This window comes from Tinamus guttatus, unplaced genomic scaffold, assembly GCF_059628265.1.
Source record: "Tinamus guttatus ecotype Peru unplaced genomic scaffold, ASM5962826v1 Tinamus_guttatus_pri_ptg000203l, whole genome shotgun sequence".
NCBI classification, from domain to species: domain Eukaryota; kingdom Metazoa; phylum Chordata; class Aves; order Tinamiformes; family Tinamidae; genus Tinamus; species Tinamus guttatus.
This window is the reverse complement of record NW_028288737.1, coordinates 4,119,068-4,137,397: the sequence shown is the minus strand read 5'-3', so window position 1 is coordinate 4,137,397 and position 18,330 is coordinate 4,119,068. Positions and strand designations below refer to the sequence as shown.

General features: G+C 35.3%; 1 protein-coding gene across 1 annotated transcript in view; it reads left to right on the top strand.

The window, feature by feature from the left end:
- Positions 1-18,330, top strand: part of SMCHD1 (structural maintenance of chromosomes flexible hinge domain containing 1) — a 68,711-nt gene that overhangs the window by 20,748 nt on the left and 29,633 nt on the right. Inside the window, exons 11-27 of the mRNA XM_088524087.1 lie at positions 618-738; positions 821-1,004; positions 1,447-1,644; positions 1,813-1,926; positions 2,327-2,433; positions 2,663-2,745; positions 3,576-3,689; positions 5,653-5,730; positions 5,808-5,927; positions 9,284-9,428; positions 9,655-9,751; positions 11,963-12,035; positions 13,894-14,033; positions 14,970-15,104; positions 15,659-15,886; positions 16,595-16,743; positions 17,922-18,010. Coding sequence (XP_088380213.1) covers positions 618-738; positions 821-1,004; positions 1,447-1,644; positions 1,813-1,926; positions 2,327-2,433; positions 2,663-2,745; positions 3,576-3,689; positions 5,653-5,730; positions 5,808-5,927; positions 9,284-9,428; positions 9,655-9,751; positions 11,963-12,035; positions 13,894-14,033; positions 14,970-15,104; positions 15,659-15,886; positions 16,595-16,743; positions 17,922-18,010 — 2,175 coding nt within the window. The remainder of the gene's footprint in view (positions 1-617; positions 739-820; positions 1,005-1,446; positions 1,645-1,812; positions 1,927-2,326; positions 2,434-2,662; positions 2,746-3,575; positions 3,690-5,652; positions 5,731-5,807; positions 5,928-9,283; positions 9,429-9,654; positions 9,752-11,962; positions 12,036-13,893; positions 14,034-14,969; positions 15,105-15,658; positions 15,887-16,594; positions 16,744-17,921; positions 18,011-18,330) is intronic.

Below are 18,330 nucleotides of genomic sequence, written 5' to 3'. Positions count from 1 at the left end.
AGCTCTCATGAAGTGCAGTCTGATTGAAACATTCCTATCTGACCTTTAGGTCTTTGCTCCAAGAAACTAGCGGAGCAGCAGTAATATTCTAGAGATTATAACATCAGAATACTGTATTGCCCAACATTTCAATTTAGTCCTATGTTTAAAATTTGTTTTATCTAGTCTTGCTGAATTTTCAGATGCAAAATTATTTAAAATAATTTTGTGTGTCCGTGTTTTTTTTTTTAATAAAATAGGTTCTGAATTTGTGACAAGATATTATAAGAACATCAGTGTATTGTAAGAACATACTGTATGATAAGAACATCAGTTGAAACTAAAGAGAGAAAGCAATATTTATTCAAATTATTCGAAATCTACAAATTCGGTACATTTTGGTATGATTCAGTCCCTGTACAAAATTTTTACTTAGTTGTTCTCTTAGGACTTTTTTTTTCCCATATAGCAAAGGAAGTACAGGCTTCTAAGTATATATACCCATTTTGATAATTGAGTATAATGTTACTGTGCCTAATTTAATATGCATAGGTAATCCTTCATTTGAGCAATTGTTTTGTTTGACACTACACTGCATATTCTAAGATTTTTTTTAATGGAATCTCTCTTTAATCAAGAATTAAATGATGATGATGATGATGACGACTGCTTTATAGTAGAAAAAGGTGCCAGAGGGAAAAGACCTATCTTTGAATGCTTTTGGAATGGAAGATTAATACCATACACCACGGTGGAAGAGTAAGTGATACCTCTTTCTACAGTGTAAACCTTTTTCTCTATTATAAACAAGAAGTTTAATTTCTTTCTCATTTTGTTAAAGTTTTGACTGGTGCGCTCCTCCAAAGAAGAGGGGATTGGCACCAATTGAGTGCTACAACAGAATTTCGGGTGCATTGTTTACCAATGATAAGTTTCAGGTCAGCACAAACAAACTCACTTTCATGGATCTGGAGCTAAAGCTAAAAGATAAGAATACTCTGTTCACAAGAATCTTCAATGGACAGGTAATCATTTGTGTGTGTGTGTGTGTGTGTGTGTTTCTTCATGGTCAGACATAATGCTTATGATATAGTAGTGTTTATCCATTGGTAATTTCTCAGATCACTGGCTATTATCCAGTTTCTAGAGAACTTTCACCTTAAGATACTTACACTGCACTTTGTAGCAGACACTTCCCTCAGTTTTATTGGATTGTAAAGTTTACACCTTAAAATGAAAAATAAAATTTAGTCTTTTTTGAAAGACAGTATTCATAAGAATAACTCTCATGTAAATTAATAAAAATAACTCTATGACTTAAAGTATAGTTTTCCAAGAATGCTATAGTGTTACTATTTCTGAATTGGAGAATAAAGTTTTTGAGTACAGTATTGCTGTACTCCTATACTTGTTCATACTGTAAAATTCAGATTTACATTTTGCATGTGTTTTGTAATTGCTTTACAGGAGCAGAGAATGAAAATTGATAGAGAATTTGCTTTGTGGCTCAAAGACTGTCATGAGAAGTATGATAAACAGATAAAATTCACAATATTTAAAGGAATAACAACACGTACTGATTTGCCATCCAAAAGGATGCAGAGCCCTTGGACAGTGTATTCTGCCATAGAGTGGGATGGGAAAACATACAAAACTGGGCAGCTGGTAAGTTAATTGCTCACAGATGTGGGTTTTTTTTTTTGGTGGGGGTGGTGGGTTTTGGCCTTTTTTAGAGAGGAGGGCCAATAATAGAACATTTGAATCTTGCAAAAGGCAGAAAGGGTTTCATGATACCGAAGTGATGTATAAAATTTAATTGCAATCTTTCTACAGGTAAAAACTATTAAGACTCTCCCAATATTCTATGGAAGTATTGAGAAATTTTTTCTGTATGGAGACCATGATGGGGATATATTTGCTACTGGAGGAGAGGTTCAAATTGCTTTGGTAAGACAAACATAAAATGATTTATATGCCTGTGTAATCTCTAAATTTAATCCTGGATCAGACTTCTTTAAAATATTTTTTAAACGTTTAGAATTATTTTATATTTTGGAGCTTTGGCAGTCTAGAAAAAATCAAATGTGATAATGTGAAAAAAAGTTTCACATTATCATGTGGTTAAGTTAAATTTGCATATTACTTACAGTATCACAGTTGGGCTTGCTTATGTGCTGTACGTTTCCATTCTTAACCATGGTGTTTTCAGCATATTTTAGCCCAGCATCTGCAGTCATCAGGTAGCATTTGTTAGCATTTGTCTACCTATACGGTCCCTTTATAACAAGGTATTTCTTTTCTTATGTGTTCTAATCTGGCTGTTTGTAACTAAACTTAACTTTTTCAGGAACCTCAGGCATTGTATGCTGAAATGAAAACTATTCCAATTTCAAAACTAGACAGAACAGTGTCTGAAAAAGCTATTAGAAAATACATAGAGGATGAAATGGCAAGGTAAGCTCTAAATTGTAATGACTTACTTGTGAAGTTCCTAATAAGGGTTTTAATATTTCTTCAGAGAAAAAACATGTTCAGTTTTATTCCCAAGTAAAAGTGGTGTCAGCTCTTTTTTTGTCAGGTTCTCTTTTTTTTTTTTTTCCCCAAACAGCTTCATGTACATTCTAGTAAAGATAAATTATGCTGGTTTTTACCTTAAAAATGTTTTTTCTTGCTTTTTAACTAGACTTCCTGACAAATTGTCAGTAACGTGGCCTGAAGGGGATGAGTTACTGCCAAATGAAACGAAATTTGCTGGTACACCAATAGGTATGTGCAGGGAAAATGCTAGTCCGCTGCTGAATGGGTAGGGTGCCTTGGTGGCAGAGGATGCAGAGAAGGCAGAGTTACTAAATGCCTTCTTTACTTCTGTCTGTACTGCTAAGGCTAGTGCCCATGAACTACAGAGCCCAGAGACAAGAGAGAGAACTAGGAGAGAGGAGGACTTTCTGCTGATTGAGGAGGATTGGGTTAGGGATTATTTAGGCAAACTAGACACCCATAAATCTATGGGCCCGGATGGGATGCACCCAAGAGTGCTGAGGGAACTGGCGGGGTCATTGCTCAACTGCCCTCCATCATCTTTGAGAGGTCATGCATGGCCGGGGAGGTGCCAGAGCCCTGGAAGAGGGCCAGCGTCACTCCAGTCTTCAAAAAAGGGCAATAGGGAGGAGCTGGGAAACTACAGGCCGGTCAGCCTCACCTCCTGGGAAGGTGATGGAGCAGCTCATCCAAAGACCTGTCTTTAGGTATGTCAAGGAAAAGAAGATGATCAGGAGCAGTCAGCACGGATTTGCCAAGGGGAAGTCGTATTTGATGAACCTGAGAGCCTTGTACGATAGGTTGACTGCCTGGATGGATGAGGGGAGAGCCATGGAGGGGAGAGCAGGAGGGTTGGACTAGGTGATCTCTAGAGGTCCCTTCCAACCTCAACCATTGTGTGATTCTGTGATTCTATGTTTTTCCTGCCAAATATTAAAAAGTCAAAAGTCAATCTAAAATCATGTTATGTACTCCCATTAAGAAAAGAAATACAGAGAAATCACCGATGATTTATAAACAGTTTGTTTTAAAAGTCCGTCTCTTTCATTTAAATACAGGAGCATTAAGAATAGAAATTTTGAATAAAAAAGGAGAAGCAATGCAAAAACTTCCTGGTACAAGCCATGGAGGCTCAAAGAAACTTCTTGTTGAGCTCAAGGTTATCTTACATTGTAAGTACCTAAGCGTGTTTAAATTATTCTCTATTATTTTTAAAGAACACTTGTCGTGTAATACTATTCAATTAAAATTTGATAGACCTGTATAACTTTAAATTTTAATAATATCCTGTCAGACCTTCATGTAGCATTCCAAAGACATTTCAAGAAAAATGTCTCAATGCTATGCTATGACTATACTTTCCATCATGTATAAGCAGGATGTATTAGTTTCAGACTGTCTGCTTAATATGAATTAGAATATGACTGAAAAAGGTTCTTCTTGTTTGCCTTCTTGCCTTTTTATACAATGGGATAAAACAATCCTTTTACCTGATAAGAGAGTTGTGAAGATAACTTTCTACAGCACCAAGATTCCTGTGGTGATGTATGTCAAAGGAAACCAAATGAAAGTGAAGTGAAAGCTTCAGTGTAGTATGTGTGTTATAAGGCTGTATGTTTTTAAAACATGATATTTTGATACTGCTCGTTGCATGAGGGACGGTTTGCTCTGCGTGCTCACTTTTCAAGGCAACCTATGGCTGGTATGGGCCCACATAAGAAAGATTATCAGATTGTATTTGTGAACAATGCGGGGACAATGGGGTGTTGTTTTGCAAGCAACCTTTAATAATAGGCATCCTAACTTCGGGATGTCTAAATTTGAAGAAGACAAAGTATTTTTAGTGTTGTGTTTTGTCAGTATTTTTCCTGAGAGAAACAAAACTAAAATGTGCCCTTTGCTTTTGATCACCAAGCTGCTTCACCTTCTGGTGAAAAATATATTAATCCTTCACATGGTAGCTGGACAATGGCGTACCTGTCAACCTCGAACCCCAAACCTTTCTTGTCATATAAAGCTACCAGTTGTAATGAAGTGATACATTCATGTGAGGATTAACAGCAGACATAACGTACACAGGGCTTCCCTTGGGTTGCCGAAAAGAGCTGTGCTGTGAGAAATGTGTTCCCTATCCATACCTATAGTGCCTTGTCTTAACTTTGGCTGAAAATTGAGGTGGACTTATTGTTGAGAGAATGAACGAGTTGAGGAGTCCAGGTAGAGTGGGAACAGAGCAAGGCTATCAAATGAAAGAGTAGGATAGAGAGCAAAGGTCCTTGTGGAAGGGAGGCGGGCAGTATCTGCCAAAGGGAAGTGTTGGTTGCAGGAGAACAGAGCCATGAGAATTGTGTTTTCTCTGCCCATCATTGCCTTGCTTTCTCTAAGACTCAGCCTAAAATTAGCTTTAGGATTGTCAGAGAGGGGTTGTTGGAAGGGAGTGGGCTGCCAGGAGAGAGAAATGGTCAGAGATGTGTCTGTGAGGTTCTTGTCTACATTTAGGCTGAAAACAAAGTTTAGGTTTGAGACACAAAGAAAGCTTTAGAAGTGCAGTACCTTTGGAGCCACAAATGGGTTTCTGTAGGAGAGAGCAAAGACTGTGGGACATGGCTACATGGCCTGTGGCTACAGGACAGTTTGGACCATAGCTGTGGGACATTGTGGACAAGATTCTTTCAAAATTTGAGAGATAGGGTTAATCTGGGGGGAAGAATGTAGAGTCAGCCTCCTTTAGTGGGATGGGGGAGAGGCTGCCAAAGCAAGGTGGCCTAAAAAAAGAGCCAGCAAGAGAGCAACTATATCATAAACTTGTCTGGGCCATGCCTCAGAGGCATTAACTAGTTTCCAGCCCCATTAACTAGTTTCGGGTGCTAAAATATTCAAATAGCTATTACGGCAATCATGAGGCGTCTGTTCAGGATTTTGAGCTTTTCAGCAACCTGTTTTCATCACTGAGGTGTTTATTTTACAACTTACTTGACTGCTATTTTGACCCAAGGATTATCTTGTTTATGTTGGTGAGATCTACAATTGACATGTGTTATTTTTACATTTCACTGAAGTAATGATACTTGAAAAATGAAGAATTGTGGTATAAAATCTGAAGATATGTAGTAACTGTTTGTTTGTTTGTTTAAGCGCCTACTGGAAATAAAGAAATAATTTCTCATATCAGTCAGCATGGAGGCAAATGGCCGTATTGGTTTAAAAAAATGGGTGAGTTCACTTGTGAAATATTTCAGTTTATTTATAATTCTGTTTTTTTTTCTAAATGTATTTGTATTTCTGTTTAGAAAATCTTCAGAAACTTGGGAACTACACCTTGAAGCTGCAAGTAGTACTGAATGAAAGTAATGTGGACACTTATGCAGGAAGGCCTCTGCCATCTAAAATATTTAAATTTACTATCATAGGTAAGATAAATTCCAGTCCTGCTATTTTTTTTCATTATTATTATGATGGTGGGTTGGGTTCATCGTATTTCAAAATAAATTGTGCTTTAGTGAAAGGTAACTTTCAGGCTTGATAAAATAATACTTGTATGTGAAAATATGAAGTACATTGAAGAGATTTTATTTTTTCATCTAGTTGGTTTTGATTTTACCAGTTATGTTGGTCCTGCTCTATGGTCAGTTTCACAAAAGCAGCTAAAACATTAATGGAATCAAAAACTCTTCTCAGGTGAATTTTCCTAACATGCTGAGCAATAACAAAGTTAACTAAAAAAGTAGTAAGTTAGCTTCATTACGCTTACCCTCTGTTTCATGCCATTGCTTTTGGTATTCTGTCATAAAACCAGGCCAGTTTTCCTGCATATAACATAAAGAGAACTTAATTCATTCAAAAGCAGGTTAAGCATTTAAAATGTGTGTTGAGATCAAAGACCTTTTTTTTTAATTAAAAGAGGAATGTTATGCAAAACAGCTAAGTACCTGTTCAGTTATAATGGGTGTATATTTTTGAATTAACCATCAGAAAATATTAATTGGGAGACTAGAATTAAAATACTCCTTTTCATCTGTGTTAATCTGCCTTCCCATAAACTCTGGAATATACATATCTTTATGGATAAATAGATATAGATACGTGGTCTAAAATAGCATATGACTGTTCATCTCTTCCCAGAATAATTTTTAGATTCTAATTTCAGTGGCATTTGAATACTGCATAATATTCGATGCACAGTTATGTCATGTATCTGGTACTGCACTGGTAGTCCTGTTTCTTGTTTCTCCTCCTAAGAGGAGAATTAATTTTATTTCCTAATTTCTTTGTGTGCATTTATCTGTTTCTGGCAGCTCAGTGTGTTTATAAGTCTTGTTCTGAAGCAGTTTTATTCGTTTTTACTGAAGAGATTTCATTTGGGGAAAAAAGGAATATATTTATGAAAAAAATGATAAACTGTAAATTACATTCAAGTTGCCCTTGCTATCTATAAATATGAAAAGCAAGCCATTTTTAAATTATAAAGGAATATGCTAGGTAACATACTGTACCTTTTGAAGTTTTTTTCATTTGTGATTTGTCATAATTCATCTTAAAGAAGATCTGTAGTTATGCACCTGCTAAATTAGATTCAGTTTAGAAATACCTGTGTTGACTACAGATTATACCTTTCCTGATGTGTCTTATAACCAGTAGCTATCCTTTTATGTAAGCAGGCTTACTTATAGCAGTAAAAAGATTTGTGGCCTACTTACACAGAAGGATTGATATTCTCTTGGTCTATAGCTCTCAGTATCTGTTTTGAAAAGAAGTTTTCTTTGTCCTTTTGCCACTAAGTGATTTTGTTACCTTTTTCTGAAATAGAAAAGAAAAAGTGACTTTTTTTCTGCAAGGAGGAAAAAAGAAAAAAAAATCCTTTCTATTTAATATCAAAATACTTATTTCCTGTGGAGGTTCAGGAGGTAAAGCTGGTATCTGGTTCTAGAAAATGTAGAAAGAATAGTAGCTTTCAGTAGCTATCCAAAAAATAAGAGGTTCTGCATGCAAACACTTTAGGCAGAAAATAGTTGGTTGCTTCTGCAGAACAACAGTATTCTTGTATGATGAAGAAGGAATGTTTTGCATTACTTTAAAAGAGTAAATATTTAAATATATGTCTAAAAATCTGGCATTTGAGTCTCAAGATTTTTCTTCTCTTTGCAGAAGTACTTTTTTTTCTCTAAATAAATGCATAAATGAACCTCTTCTTCCCCTTCTTCTTTTTTGTTCATCAAAGTAAAAGGAGAACATTTAAAGGTGCAAACTTTTATTCTGTATATTAAAACTCTCTTGCAATAGTATTGTGGTGGCTCCCAGCATGGCAGACAGCAATTAAATAGTTTTCTTTCTAAAAATTCGTGATAAGTCTCCTTGGAAATGAATGTGTACTCTGAAAATCTGATGAAGTAACAGTTTGGTACTTTTATTAAAAAGGGTTCCAAAAGCAGCTTCTGCCGTCTCCTGCTCATTTTTGCCTCATTATTTAGGAAGTGATCTGATGTTTGCAATGATCATCAGTCTTGAGAGGGGAACATTAGAATTCTTATTTTTTTTCTGTTCTATTTTGTCTTGGAGACGATCATAAATACTATTATTTATCATTCCTCAGTGTTCCAAAACACAAGGCAATGTCTGTATGACCTTTTGTGCATAAAGTTTCTAAAAATTTGGAAAAGATGAATTAAAATCTAAGCTGAAATCAACAACTGTTTTGGTCTGAGTTTCTTTGAAAACTATTTGTTGTTCAGTGTTTATGGTTCTTCCTGGTAAGCTACAAAACAATCAAAAATGCAGTTAAACCTGAACTACATAAGTTGTAAATTCGTAGTTTTTGTTCTTGTAATTTACAAAGGACACATGTTCTGTTAGTAATTATTCAGTTTCACAGTGCAGTTCTTCAACTGTTATTTTGCCTGTCCATTTTGAAATTTTATCAGTCACATGTGAACTTCAATAAAAATGTAAACACTTAGAAATCGAGGTCTTTTTTAGCGTCGTTGTTGTTATTATTAAAATAATTCTGGCTAACAAAATAGAAAAAAAAATCCCAGTGATTTTTCGTTTCTCTTGTTCAAAAGAAATTTATTGATAATGACACCTATAGCTATTGAAAGTAGTTGCTAATTTGAGTCCAAAATCACTTGACAGGTTATTTATCAACCAGATAGATCAGTGTTACTTCTTTTCTTCGCAACCTCTTGGGCAAGAAATTTTCGTTCCATATTACTGTGGTTTGTACTGCTCAGTGCAAATGATGGCGAAGACTTCAAAATACAGTTATTAGTTGTGTTTGTCACATCTCATTTTTGAGTGCATAATTTGAGACAGTTTAATGGGGCCAGGTTTCACAGGGAAGATGCACCCAGAATTCTTTTTCAAATAGTGTTTACTCATCCTTGAGTCTTAATTTGCAATAGTTTTAGAATAAGAATATTTTGTTGCCTTTTTTTTTTTAAGGGAGTTAGAGTAATAAAATATTAAGAGGAGTTGTCCACAAGGTTTTGTGCATTTTTCAGGTGCTGTGTAGATTTTAATACTCAAGAAGTTCAGGCTGTCTTGTTATGTTTTTTATGCCATAAGCCTCTGCTGCTGTGTTTTAATTCTTATTTTTATATGAGTATAAGCTGAAAAAGAGGATTAATTAATAAACTATGATTTTGATTACAAAAGTAATTATGAACAGCCTATTTATTTTGAGGCTAGACACTACAACTGAACTGCTGCCTTATGTAAGCCTCTGAACACATAAAATACCTTCTAAAAATGTCTTATTCTTTTCTCTTAGAGGGCAAACCAGAGAAATTTTCAGTGGGTCTTTTGGAGCTTCCTTTTCGAGTTGGAGTACCTTTTAATATTCCTTTGGAATTGCAGGATGAGTTTGGTCATGCAACACAGTTGACAACTGATTTTAAACCAATTCTTGAAGCTAGGTAATTCAACTATCTCGTTTTTGTCCTTATTTTTTGTAATATGAATACAGTAATTCTTCATTTTTTTCTCTGAGTCATATACTGGATACATTTAATATGAATTATCTGGCATTTTTGCAGTAGCTTCCATGTGAGTATCTGAATTACAGGTATTATACCTGTTATAGGTGAGAATTAAAATGCTTTGTTTACTTCTAAATTGATTTTGTTTCATGTATTTTTCTAGTGGCTTGACATTACGATATGAAGAAGTAACCAAAGGAACAAATTGCATCATTAAGGGTGTCACTGCTAAAGGCTGTGTAAATAGTTACCAGGGCAAGGTAGGCTAATGGATTTAAACTTGAAGTAACCTCTTAAAAAAAAAAAAAAAGAAAGAGTTTTCATGTAAGATAGATTGTCGCATAGTGTTACCATTGTTTGCTCTGTGTTACTGACTACAGCTACCTCTTGGGATGATTTCAAGTGATATCTTGTGTTTCTAATCTGCCTGGAACAATTGTGTTACCTCTCCTACAACTATACTCTGGTAGCTGGTGGAACTGGGGGGAAGATGAGCACACGTCGGGGTGCGTGGTAGAGTGTACCAAAGACACCGAGTTCTGCTGCTGTTGCTGCTATTTAGGCCAAATCACCTTGGTGACTTTGGCACTGAAGCAGCATTGGGAGCGTTAAAATCCTTTATTCTGGTAGCTGAGATAATGAGTAGAAATAGGCAATGGTAACTACTTGAGGCTGTCTTGATGTTTCCAAAGTGTTGGAAGCATATGTCCGTTAGGTAGCCAGTGAAATGCCGTTTTTTATTAATGGATTCTCAGCACCTGTTCAAGCTGTTAAGTCATTGTGGAGACACATATACAGTTTGATCTGAACTAATGCTTTTGATAAAGACAAATGCAAAAAAAATCAAAAAAATTTAGGAACATGTATATTTATATAGTTTTCTATGGTCTTGATTATGTCCTAATCTTTCCTCCAGTCTTGCAGCCTAGCATGGTAAAGACAAAGCTGGGAACTGAGATAGCTGAAGATACAAATGTATTTTTTGTTTAAAAAAAAAAAGCAAGTAATGTTGCTGGTGGAAAGGTGTATGAAGAGCAGAAGGAGTATATTCCTGCTGATTGAAAACTGGAGGATGTTGAATGTTATAGATTTTGTAGGTAATTATGCTCAGCATGTAAGGAGAGAGGTAAGAGTAGTGATAGAAGATAAGGCAACAGAGAGTATAGAAGCAAAAATGCTAGGCTGTAGTAAAATATAAATTTGGCAAGGTTGAAGACCGGTAGTCATTTATGGAATTTGCAGGACAGAAATAATTCAATTATAATGGAAAAGAGGGGATGTGGTTTTCTTGTGTTGTTTAACTGGATAAACTGTAGGGGGCAATACAGGAACTCTATTGTCTAATTGCTATGGCAAAAGAGGACTGTTAAAGATGGTAATGAAAAATCATGGAGAAAAGTGGAAGGGCAAAGAAACACCAGAGAGAGAAATTTTCAACATCTTGATTTCGAAATAGGAGCAGAAGAGCAAAAATACCTCTGAAAAATAGCTTGTAGTAAGAATCTGGAAAGAGTTTGAAAGGTGAAGGTGAATGAGAGACAAAAGAAATTAAATATGTTTTTTCAGAAAGGAGGAAGGCGCAAAATGAAAAGAAAATCTGAATAGGGAAAGAAAACAGAGATCACAGTTGTCCGTGACAGAAGCACTGAGAGAGAAGAAAGAGAAGCTGATTTCATCTAGTATTTTTATTAGTAGTTGACTTGATTCCATGCAAGGCAGTTAAGATTTTGGTGAAATGAAAGTTGAAAGAGAGTTATACGAATCATGTGAAGAAAGCTATTCCCTTATAGGATTTTGAATGCAGTAAGGAGAAGGAAAAAGAAGGAAGATGAAAAAAGGAAAATAATATTCATATTTATTCTTCTTCTCATGTTAAAATATTATAGTAAACGTAGAAGCATGCCTGACAGCAAAAGGAAAGGAGATATAGAGATCATGAAAAATAGGGGAGAAGAACTTAGCAAGAGGACACAATTGCTGAAAGAACAGAAGGAAGGAAGTGAAGGGTATAAATTGAGGAATTAGAGGAAGAAAGTAGAAATAAGTCAAAAATGAGTATTGCAGGGGAAAAAAACATTTGAAACTAAGAGAGAGTGATCATAGAAGGAGGAGTGTCTATCGCATGATTGCAAAACACTGCAGTTTATCCAGGGGTGTGAGTGTTGAATACCCTGTTAAGCATGGCAGGGCATAGGCCAGGGATGGCTCATGAAATGAAGCCTTTCCAGAAGCTACTTTTAATGGTTTCAAAAACTTGTAGTGTAACATGCAAACCCTGACCTGAATGTCTCTGGGCTTGATAACATGAAAAAATGTAGTGAAGAAAGACCTTTGGTTTATCCAGCAGTGCATAAAATATAGCTAAGCTTCTGAAATTTTACACATATCTATGGATTGACAGGACTATGTCAGATAATTTATCTATAATCTGTTTGGTTTAAGGTTAATATTTAAAATATTCTTTTCATTAGAACTTTAATCTGAAGGTTACTCTCCCTGGTTTGAAAGAAGACACGCAAATTTGTAAAATAAGATTGCAGCCTGGTAAGTATCTTAAGAATACTTTATATTTTTCTGTAGAACTTCTCTTTTGATCCTATAATAAGTATTTCTTCCCCAAAAAGAATATAAATGAGAAGAAGGGATGTTTCAACTCACCCAAGTGAAACTAAATAAAATTGAGTACATATCACTTTACAGAAACACTATCAACTTGAACAGTCTCATCTTGTCCATTTTTCTAGCAGCTGGAAATTTTCTACCTCATTGAGATAAATTTTTTTGCCTTTTTTTTTAGTGTGTTTAAATGTTTTTCAACCCAGCACCATGAAACTAGTTATCTTTTTATCACTCAGATTTTCTGAAGTTTTTTGGCACATTAACCTCTACCAGCCTACTGTGTTAACCTACTGTACTCGGAGAAGGACATCTCGTGAAGCGACAAGTTCTCATTCATTTTTTTACCTGAACAAAACAGGGATGTTGGGAATGCTTTGGCTGCTGGAATGATGTCTGAAATTTAAAGCGTTGCATGTTGAATTTTATCATTATGTTGCGTAACACAAGAAGGGAATGCAGGAGTCTTATATGATTAATAGCTCAAACAATTTCACTTCTAATCACAGGCCCTTCCAGAAATGATGCTAATTCTTATTATTCCTTATTTTCTGAGGTTTCCTGGATTTAGTAGATATCTACGTTATAGAGGTATCTACCTTACAGTGAAAAGGGGAAACTCTTAGGTTTTTGCCATTCAGATTACCAAACCTTTCCAAGTTTAAGCTTTCTTGTCTCACTGGGGGGGAAATTTGTGTACCTCCAGGCTTTGTTAAACCAGCAGTTCACAATATGTTCTGTTCTTTGTCCTTTGGGGTGTATTTATCTTTTGGGGGGGTGTAAAGGCTATGTTTAGAAAACAAGGTGTAACAGTCTGATTTCAGGCAGATTGTACTGTGCATTGACTGCTCAATTCTTATCTTGCACTAGAGGCATCTTCATCCTCTATTAGAATCTTTGGATTGGGGGAGTCTAGAGAGGCTTCAGGACCTCTTTCTGCTCATTGAGCTTATCCTTGTCTTTTAAAACTGCTTTTTAAGGAAGGAGTGAGTAAAAGTTATTTCAGCCATTCCTGCTTTTCAAGCAGTGAGGTCGAAAAGGAATTTTAAATGAGTAATGCGTAAAGGTTGTTTTTGGAAAATGGCTCTTTTGTTGTTGCTTCTTTGGAACATCTGTCTTCTGATAATAATCTCTGACTTCCTTTTTAAAAAGTAATAATTAGACATTCCAGGGAGTGGGTCTGTTTTAATAGCCTTCACTTCATCTTTATAATACCATCAAAATTTGCTTTTCCTTTTATTTTCATGCAAGTTGTAACTATGGTGCTTTGTTGACTTACGCTGCACATAATCATAGGATCATTAAGGTTGGAAGGAGCCTTTGGAGATCATCTAGTCCAACCACCCTGCACACACAGGGTCACCTAGAGCACGTGGCACAGGACTGCGTCCAAGCGGGTTTGGAAGATCTCCAGAGAAGGAGACTTCACAGCCTCTCTTGGCAACCTTATAATTGATAAGATATGTGGCCATTAATATCCTTGGGTTTTTTAATATGCCAGAGGAAAACTTCAAAAATATTCATGATGCACTGTATAGATAGCATTATATCATGTTTTTACATGCTGTATCTGATTAAATTCATCATATTTGTTTATTCTGTACCAAATTCCTTCAAAAAGCAGCACTTCTGGGCATAAACCAATACCCCTGAATTGTGCCAAGTTGTTACAACAAGAATCCTGGTAGCATGGCATTTCAAATTCACTTTTGAAAAAAAAAAAACAAAAACTCAAATTCACTATCTCATAAATTATCTAAAGTTCTGTACTTGTCTATTTTTGCAGGTCCTCCTTGTCGGTTGAAAGTAAAACCAGATTCTGAAGTTCTAAAGATTGAAAATGGCACAGCTTTCCCCTTTCAGGTTGAAGTATTGGATGAATCAGGAAACATAACGGCACAGCCAAAGTTAATAGTTCACTGTAAGGTAAACTGCATTATATTGTTAAAGGGATTTTGATAATTGCTTTCAAAGGAGCTGGGAAAAGAGTCTATTTTGACATTTAGACAGAATTTGTTATCTTTATTAGTGCTTTTAACTTTCTGAGGTCTGACAGGTGTAACTGACTCCCTTGCCTCATCTACCGTGAGTCATCCAGAGTCAGAATTATTAAAACTTAGAAATGGAAGAGAAGATGAAACAAGAATATTTAGTTACAATTTTAAGGTATTTTATGTTTCATTTTCAAATATATTTTAAGATATTCTACCTTTCGTATTCATATATAATATCTTCAGAAAAAAACTTCAGGTGACATACTTCAAACCTGCTTAAAGAGTAAAGGCAGGCTTAATTCCTAAAAATTAGCAAAGACTATTGCATGTACTTGGCTAAGCTCAGAAGGGAACACATATGCTACTGTGGTTTTTAGAAGCAAGACCTATGCCCTTTTTCGCATGGTGTTATTCATATGAAGTGTATTTTCCAATGATAGCAAAATCAGTCTCCAGCAAGAATAGATACACAAACAGAAAAGGTTTTCCCATGGTGAGCTGTATCTTCATTCCATTTACACACTATCTGTTTGAGTACATTTTCTTCCTGTAGAGTGTCTACAGCAATGTAAGAACATGTTGAACTTGATAGTTAATTTCTGTTTTAATGTATTTTAGAAAATTGCTAAAAAGGTTTATTTTAACAACTTGATTACATTCATTGCCATAATGGCAAAAGAGTTTAGTGTGTATGTATTAATAGCATCTGAAGAAGCAGATGTTGATATTGCAGTTTTCTTGAAAACAGAGTTCTTTAAGATATTTCAGTAAATAGTCCTACATATTTTTGGAGTTGCACAAATCTTTATTTCTGGAAAAACCCTGGTAAACTTCAAAATTTTGAAATTTAATTTTACATTTTAAACAGTTTATAGGTGCTTCAAACCTCCCTGTGTATGCCGTGGACTGCAGTAATGCAGGAACAAACATTTTAACAGGTCCAGTTATACAGGTACAGAATATAAAGAAGGACCAGATCCTCAAAGCAAAGATTGAAATACCTGTAAGTACTGATTGGGATGTTTGGATGAAGGAAAAGCTGGAAACACAATTTAGTCAGTGAACCAAAGTCTTTTATGAAGCTAGTTAATAAATCAGTGCTTTATAATCAGTCTGAGAATCAGCTGGCTGCTCTGTTTCTCTCTAGGAAATCATAAAAGGCAAACTTTCCATCTTTTCTTTTCCTATCGTTCTGTATGTTTGAAATTCCCTACATGTTTCTGAGATTCTGTATTTCTTTTTTTCCTCCCTGCATTTTTCTGATAACTTACTACCTTGCATGTAGACACAGAATAGACATGGCGACATGTTTTCTGAAGCTATAGCTTGCTTCATTTTTAGTATCCTTTAAAAAATTAAAAGCATCCTGGCTTATCATTTGGATTTCCTTTCGAAAGGCCAGGCTTCAACTTGGACGCGAGTCACACTTGATAGTCCAGAGTAATACCACAGATCACAGTAGACTATTGAATGGAGGGATATAGTCTTTATTTACTTGAGATATATGTATATTTTTAATGTCTTAATTATGTCTTCTTTTTGTTTCCCTATGCACAGAGCTGTAAAGATGTGCCACCAGTGGAAAAGATTATTAAACTTCTTCCTAGCAGTCATGTTGCAAGACTGCAGATCTTAAGTATGGATGGACAAAAAGCTATTCAAATTAAGCATCAGGATGAAATCAATTGGCCTGCTGGAGATGTCATGCACAACCTTATATTTCAGATGTACGATGAAGGAGAAAGGGAGATACACATAACTCCAGCTATGGCAGAAAAAATTAAGGCAAGTGTTTCTGAATGAACAATTGGACGTAGAGGATGCAATGTATTCCTAGCAAAAGGCTGATTCTCTAAAATCTGCAGACATCAGATCTGCTACCATCCAAATGATATTCCCCAAGAAAGTACAAATAAACATTCTGAACTTTACCCTGTGCTTAAAAATTTTAAAAGATCAGTTCATTAAAATTGTATCCCTAATGAGATAAGGGCATTTAATAAAAAGTTTGACAGTGCTTCAGGGTAATATTATGAAAAGCAGGTTTAGCAATTTTTAGGTCTTCTAAATACAATAAAATAATTCCTACATAATTATGGTTCCTCAGATAAAGGATTTTCCCAACATTTAGAAACCTTGAGCTGTCATGTTCCTTCATGAAAATTTTATTTGTGTTATCCCTCTGTCTGTGTGCAGGTGTGGAGACAGATACCTAGACAGAGCTTTGCCAAATGGCTCACTTTGTCTTCTAACATTTTCCTCTATCAGATCTTTGCTAACCTATTAAGATGCAGTGAGGCTCAGTGTGTATTTTGGGTAATTTTCTGCTTTAGGGCAATTCATGATGATTATTATTGGAAAAAGCTCAGGCTTTGATTGTGGATTTCTGTTACTTGTGTTAAGCTTCAGCCTGTTTTGAAGGACCACAGATGTGTTGTGTAGCTAATGATTAATGATTTAACATTTGATTGATTTATGAAATTTTTATTTTAGGTTAACTGGACACCCAAAATTAACAGAGACAGCTTGATTCAGGGTTTATTACCTGATGTGAAAGTACCAACATCAGTAAAAGATGTACGTTATTGTCTTATTACTTATCTTGATGACCACGTGTCACTGGAGAGTGCATTTACAGTCAGGTTTGTCCATTTGCAACTCACTTTTTGAAAGGTATTGTTGGCAAAAGACTGTAGAATTGTGCTCTGCAGGGAAAAAATATTTGCAAAAGTTGAAATAATAAAGTAATTTGGCAAAAGACCAGGAGTATTTAGAGAGGATTTCTTTTTTAAGGCAAAATGTGTTTATGTAGATGAGAACATTATGCATTTGAAGAACTCCCATCATGATATGCTTCTGTCTAGCCCTGTGATTACATTATAAATATATATAAGCTGAAGAATTCTGCCGTCTTCGAAAACTTTTTGAAAACCTTTAAGCTTGCAGGATTGCCAGTCTTACTGAGAAGTCAGGTCACTGATTGCTAAAGAGAAATAATACTATAAAGGAATTTGTTACAGCTTTCAGCGATTATTGTTTTGTAGCTAAAAACAGGATTTATCTAGTCAAATGCAGAAACTCTACCTGATAGGAAATAGAAGAGAGGATTTATTGACTTTTTAAATAGCTTTTTTGTTGTTTTTTCTTTTTTTAAAATCACTAGAAGTCTCAGAGCAAGGAACTCCTTTTTGTTGGTTATTCTACTATAGTTGCCATAAAAATTAACTAGGGGGTCATTCTCCCATGGTTATTAAGGTTATCAACATAAGCCTTAGTCCTGAGCACACTAAAGGAGTCCAGACATTGTGCCAGATAACTCTTGGATCTCAAATAACAATTAGATCTTTAGGAGCCGGGACGCAGAGGATGTTAACTTTCATCCAGTAAACAGAAGAAAAGGCTGAGATGGTTTGGGCTGATCACTTCTACTTTATTTTAGCAAAAGGGGAAATGGGAATAGGACCAGACTTGAATTCTACTTAGTTATCTGGCTATGGGTCTGATCTTTGTTAAATATTGGTAGGCAAGTTATTAGAGAAAAAGTGATGAAGCCCCATAACACTACAGTGTTTCGTTACGGAAGCAATCTCCGATAAGCTCCACCTGCTAAGATGGAAGTGTAGGATACTGTGTGACATGAATGCCCATGAAACTTGATTCTCTAAATATATGCAAGGATAAAATTATGAAAAATTCCAGTTGCAAATGAATGATAAATTCTGTGTGCAGTTATATCTGCTAATCTGTGTAATTAGATCTGCTAATGTGTTTTAAGTGAATAATTCTTGAAAATGAACGTAAATTAATTTCCATGTCTTAGACCACTCCCTGATGAACCCAAACACATTAAATGTAAATTAAAAGGACCAAACACAGTGCAGATGGGTGAAGAACTACAAAGTGAAATTGGTGAGTATTTGCATATTCTTTGCTTTGTTGCAAGATACATATCTGTTTCTCTGTAGTTTGTTAGACTGTTATGTGTACCAGTGTCATCAAGAGTGAATTATCTTCGAGCCTTTGTAAAAGAGAAAGATTTTACTTCCTCAATCGTGGAACAATCATAAGACTTTTGCAATCATCATTTTGCGATTCTTTAGTCAACTCCCTAGTATGATTCACCTCTAAATTTGTATATTGGGACATTCCTCCCACTGGAGTTTAAATTGTTAACATGATTTTGTTAAGATTGTTGATTCTGAAACCTTAAAGGTCAGAAGAGCATTCAG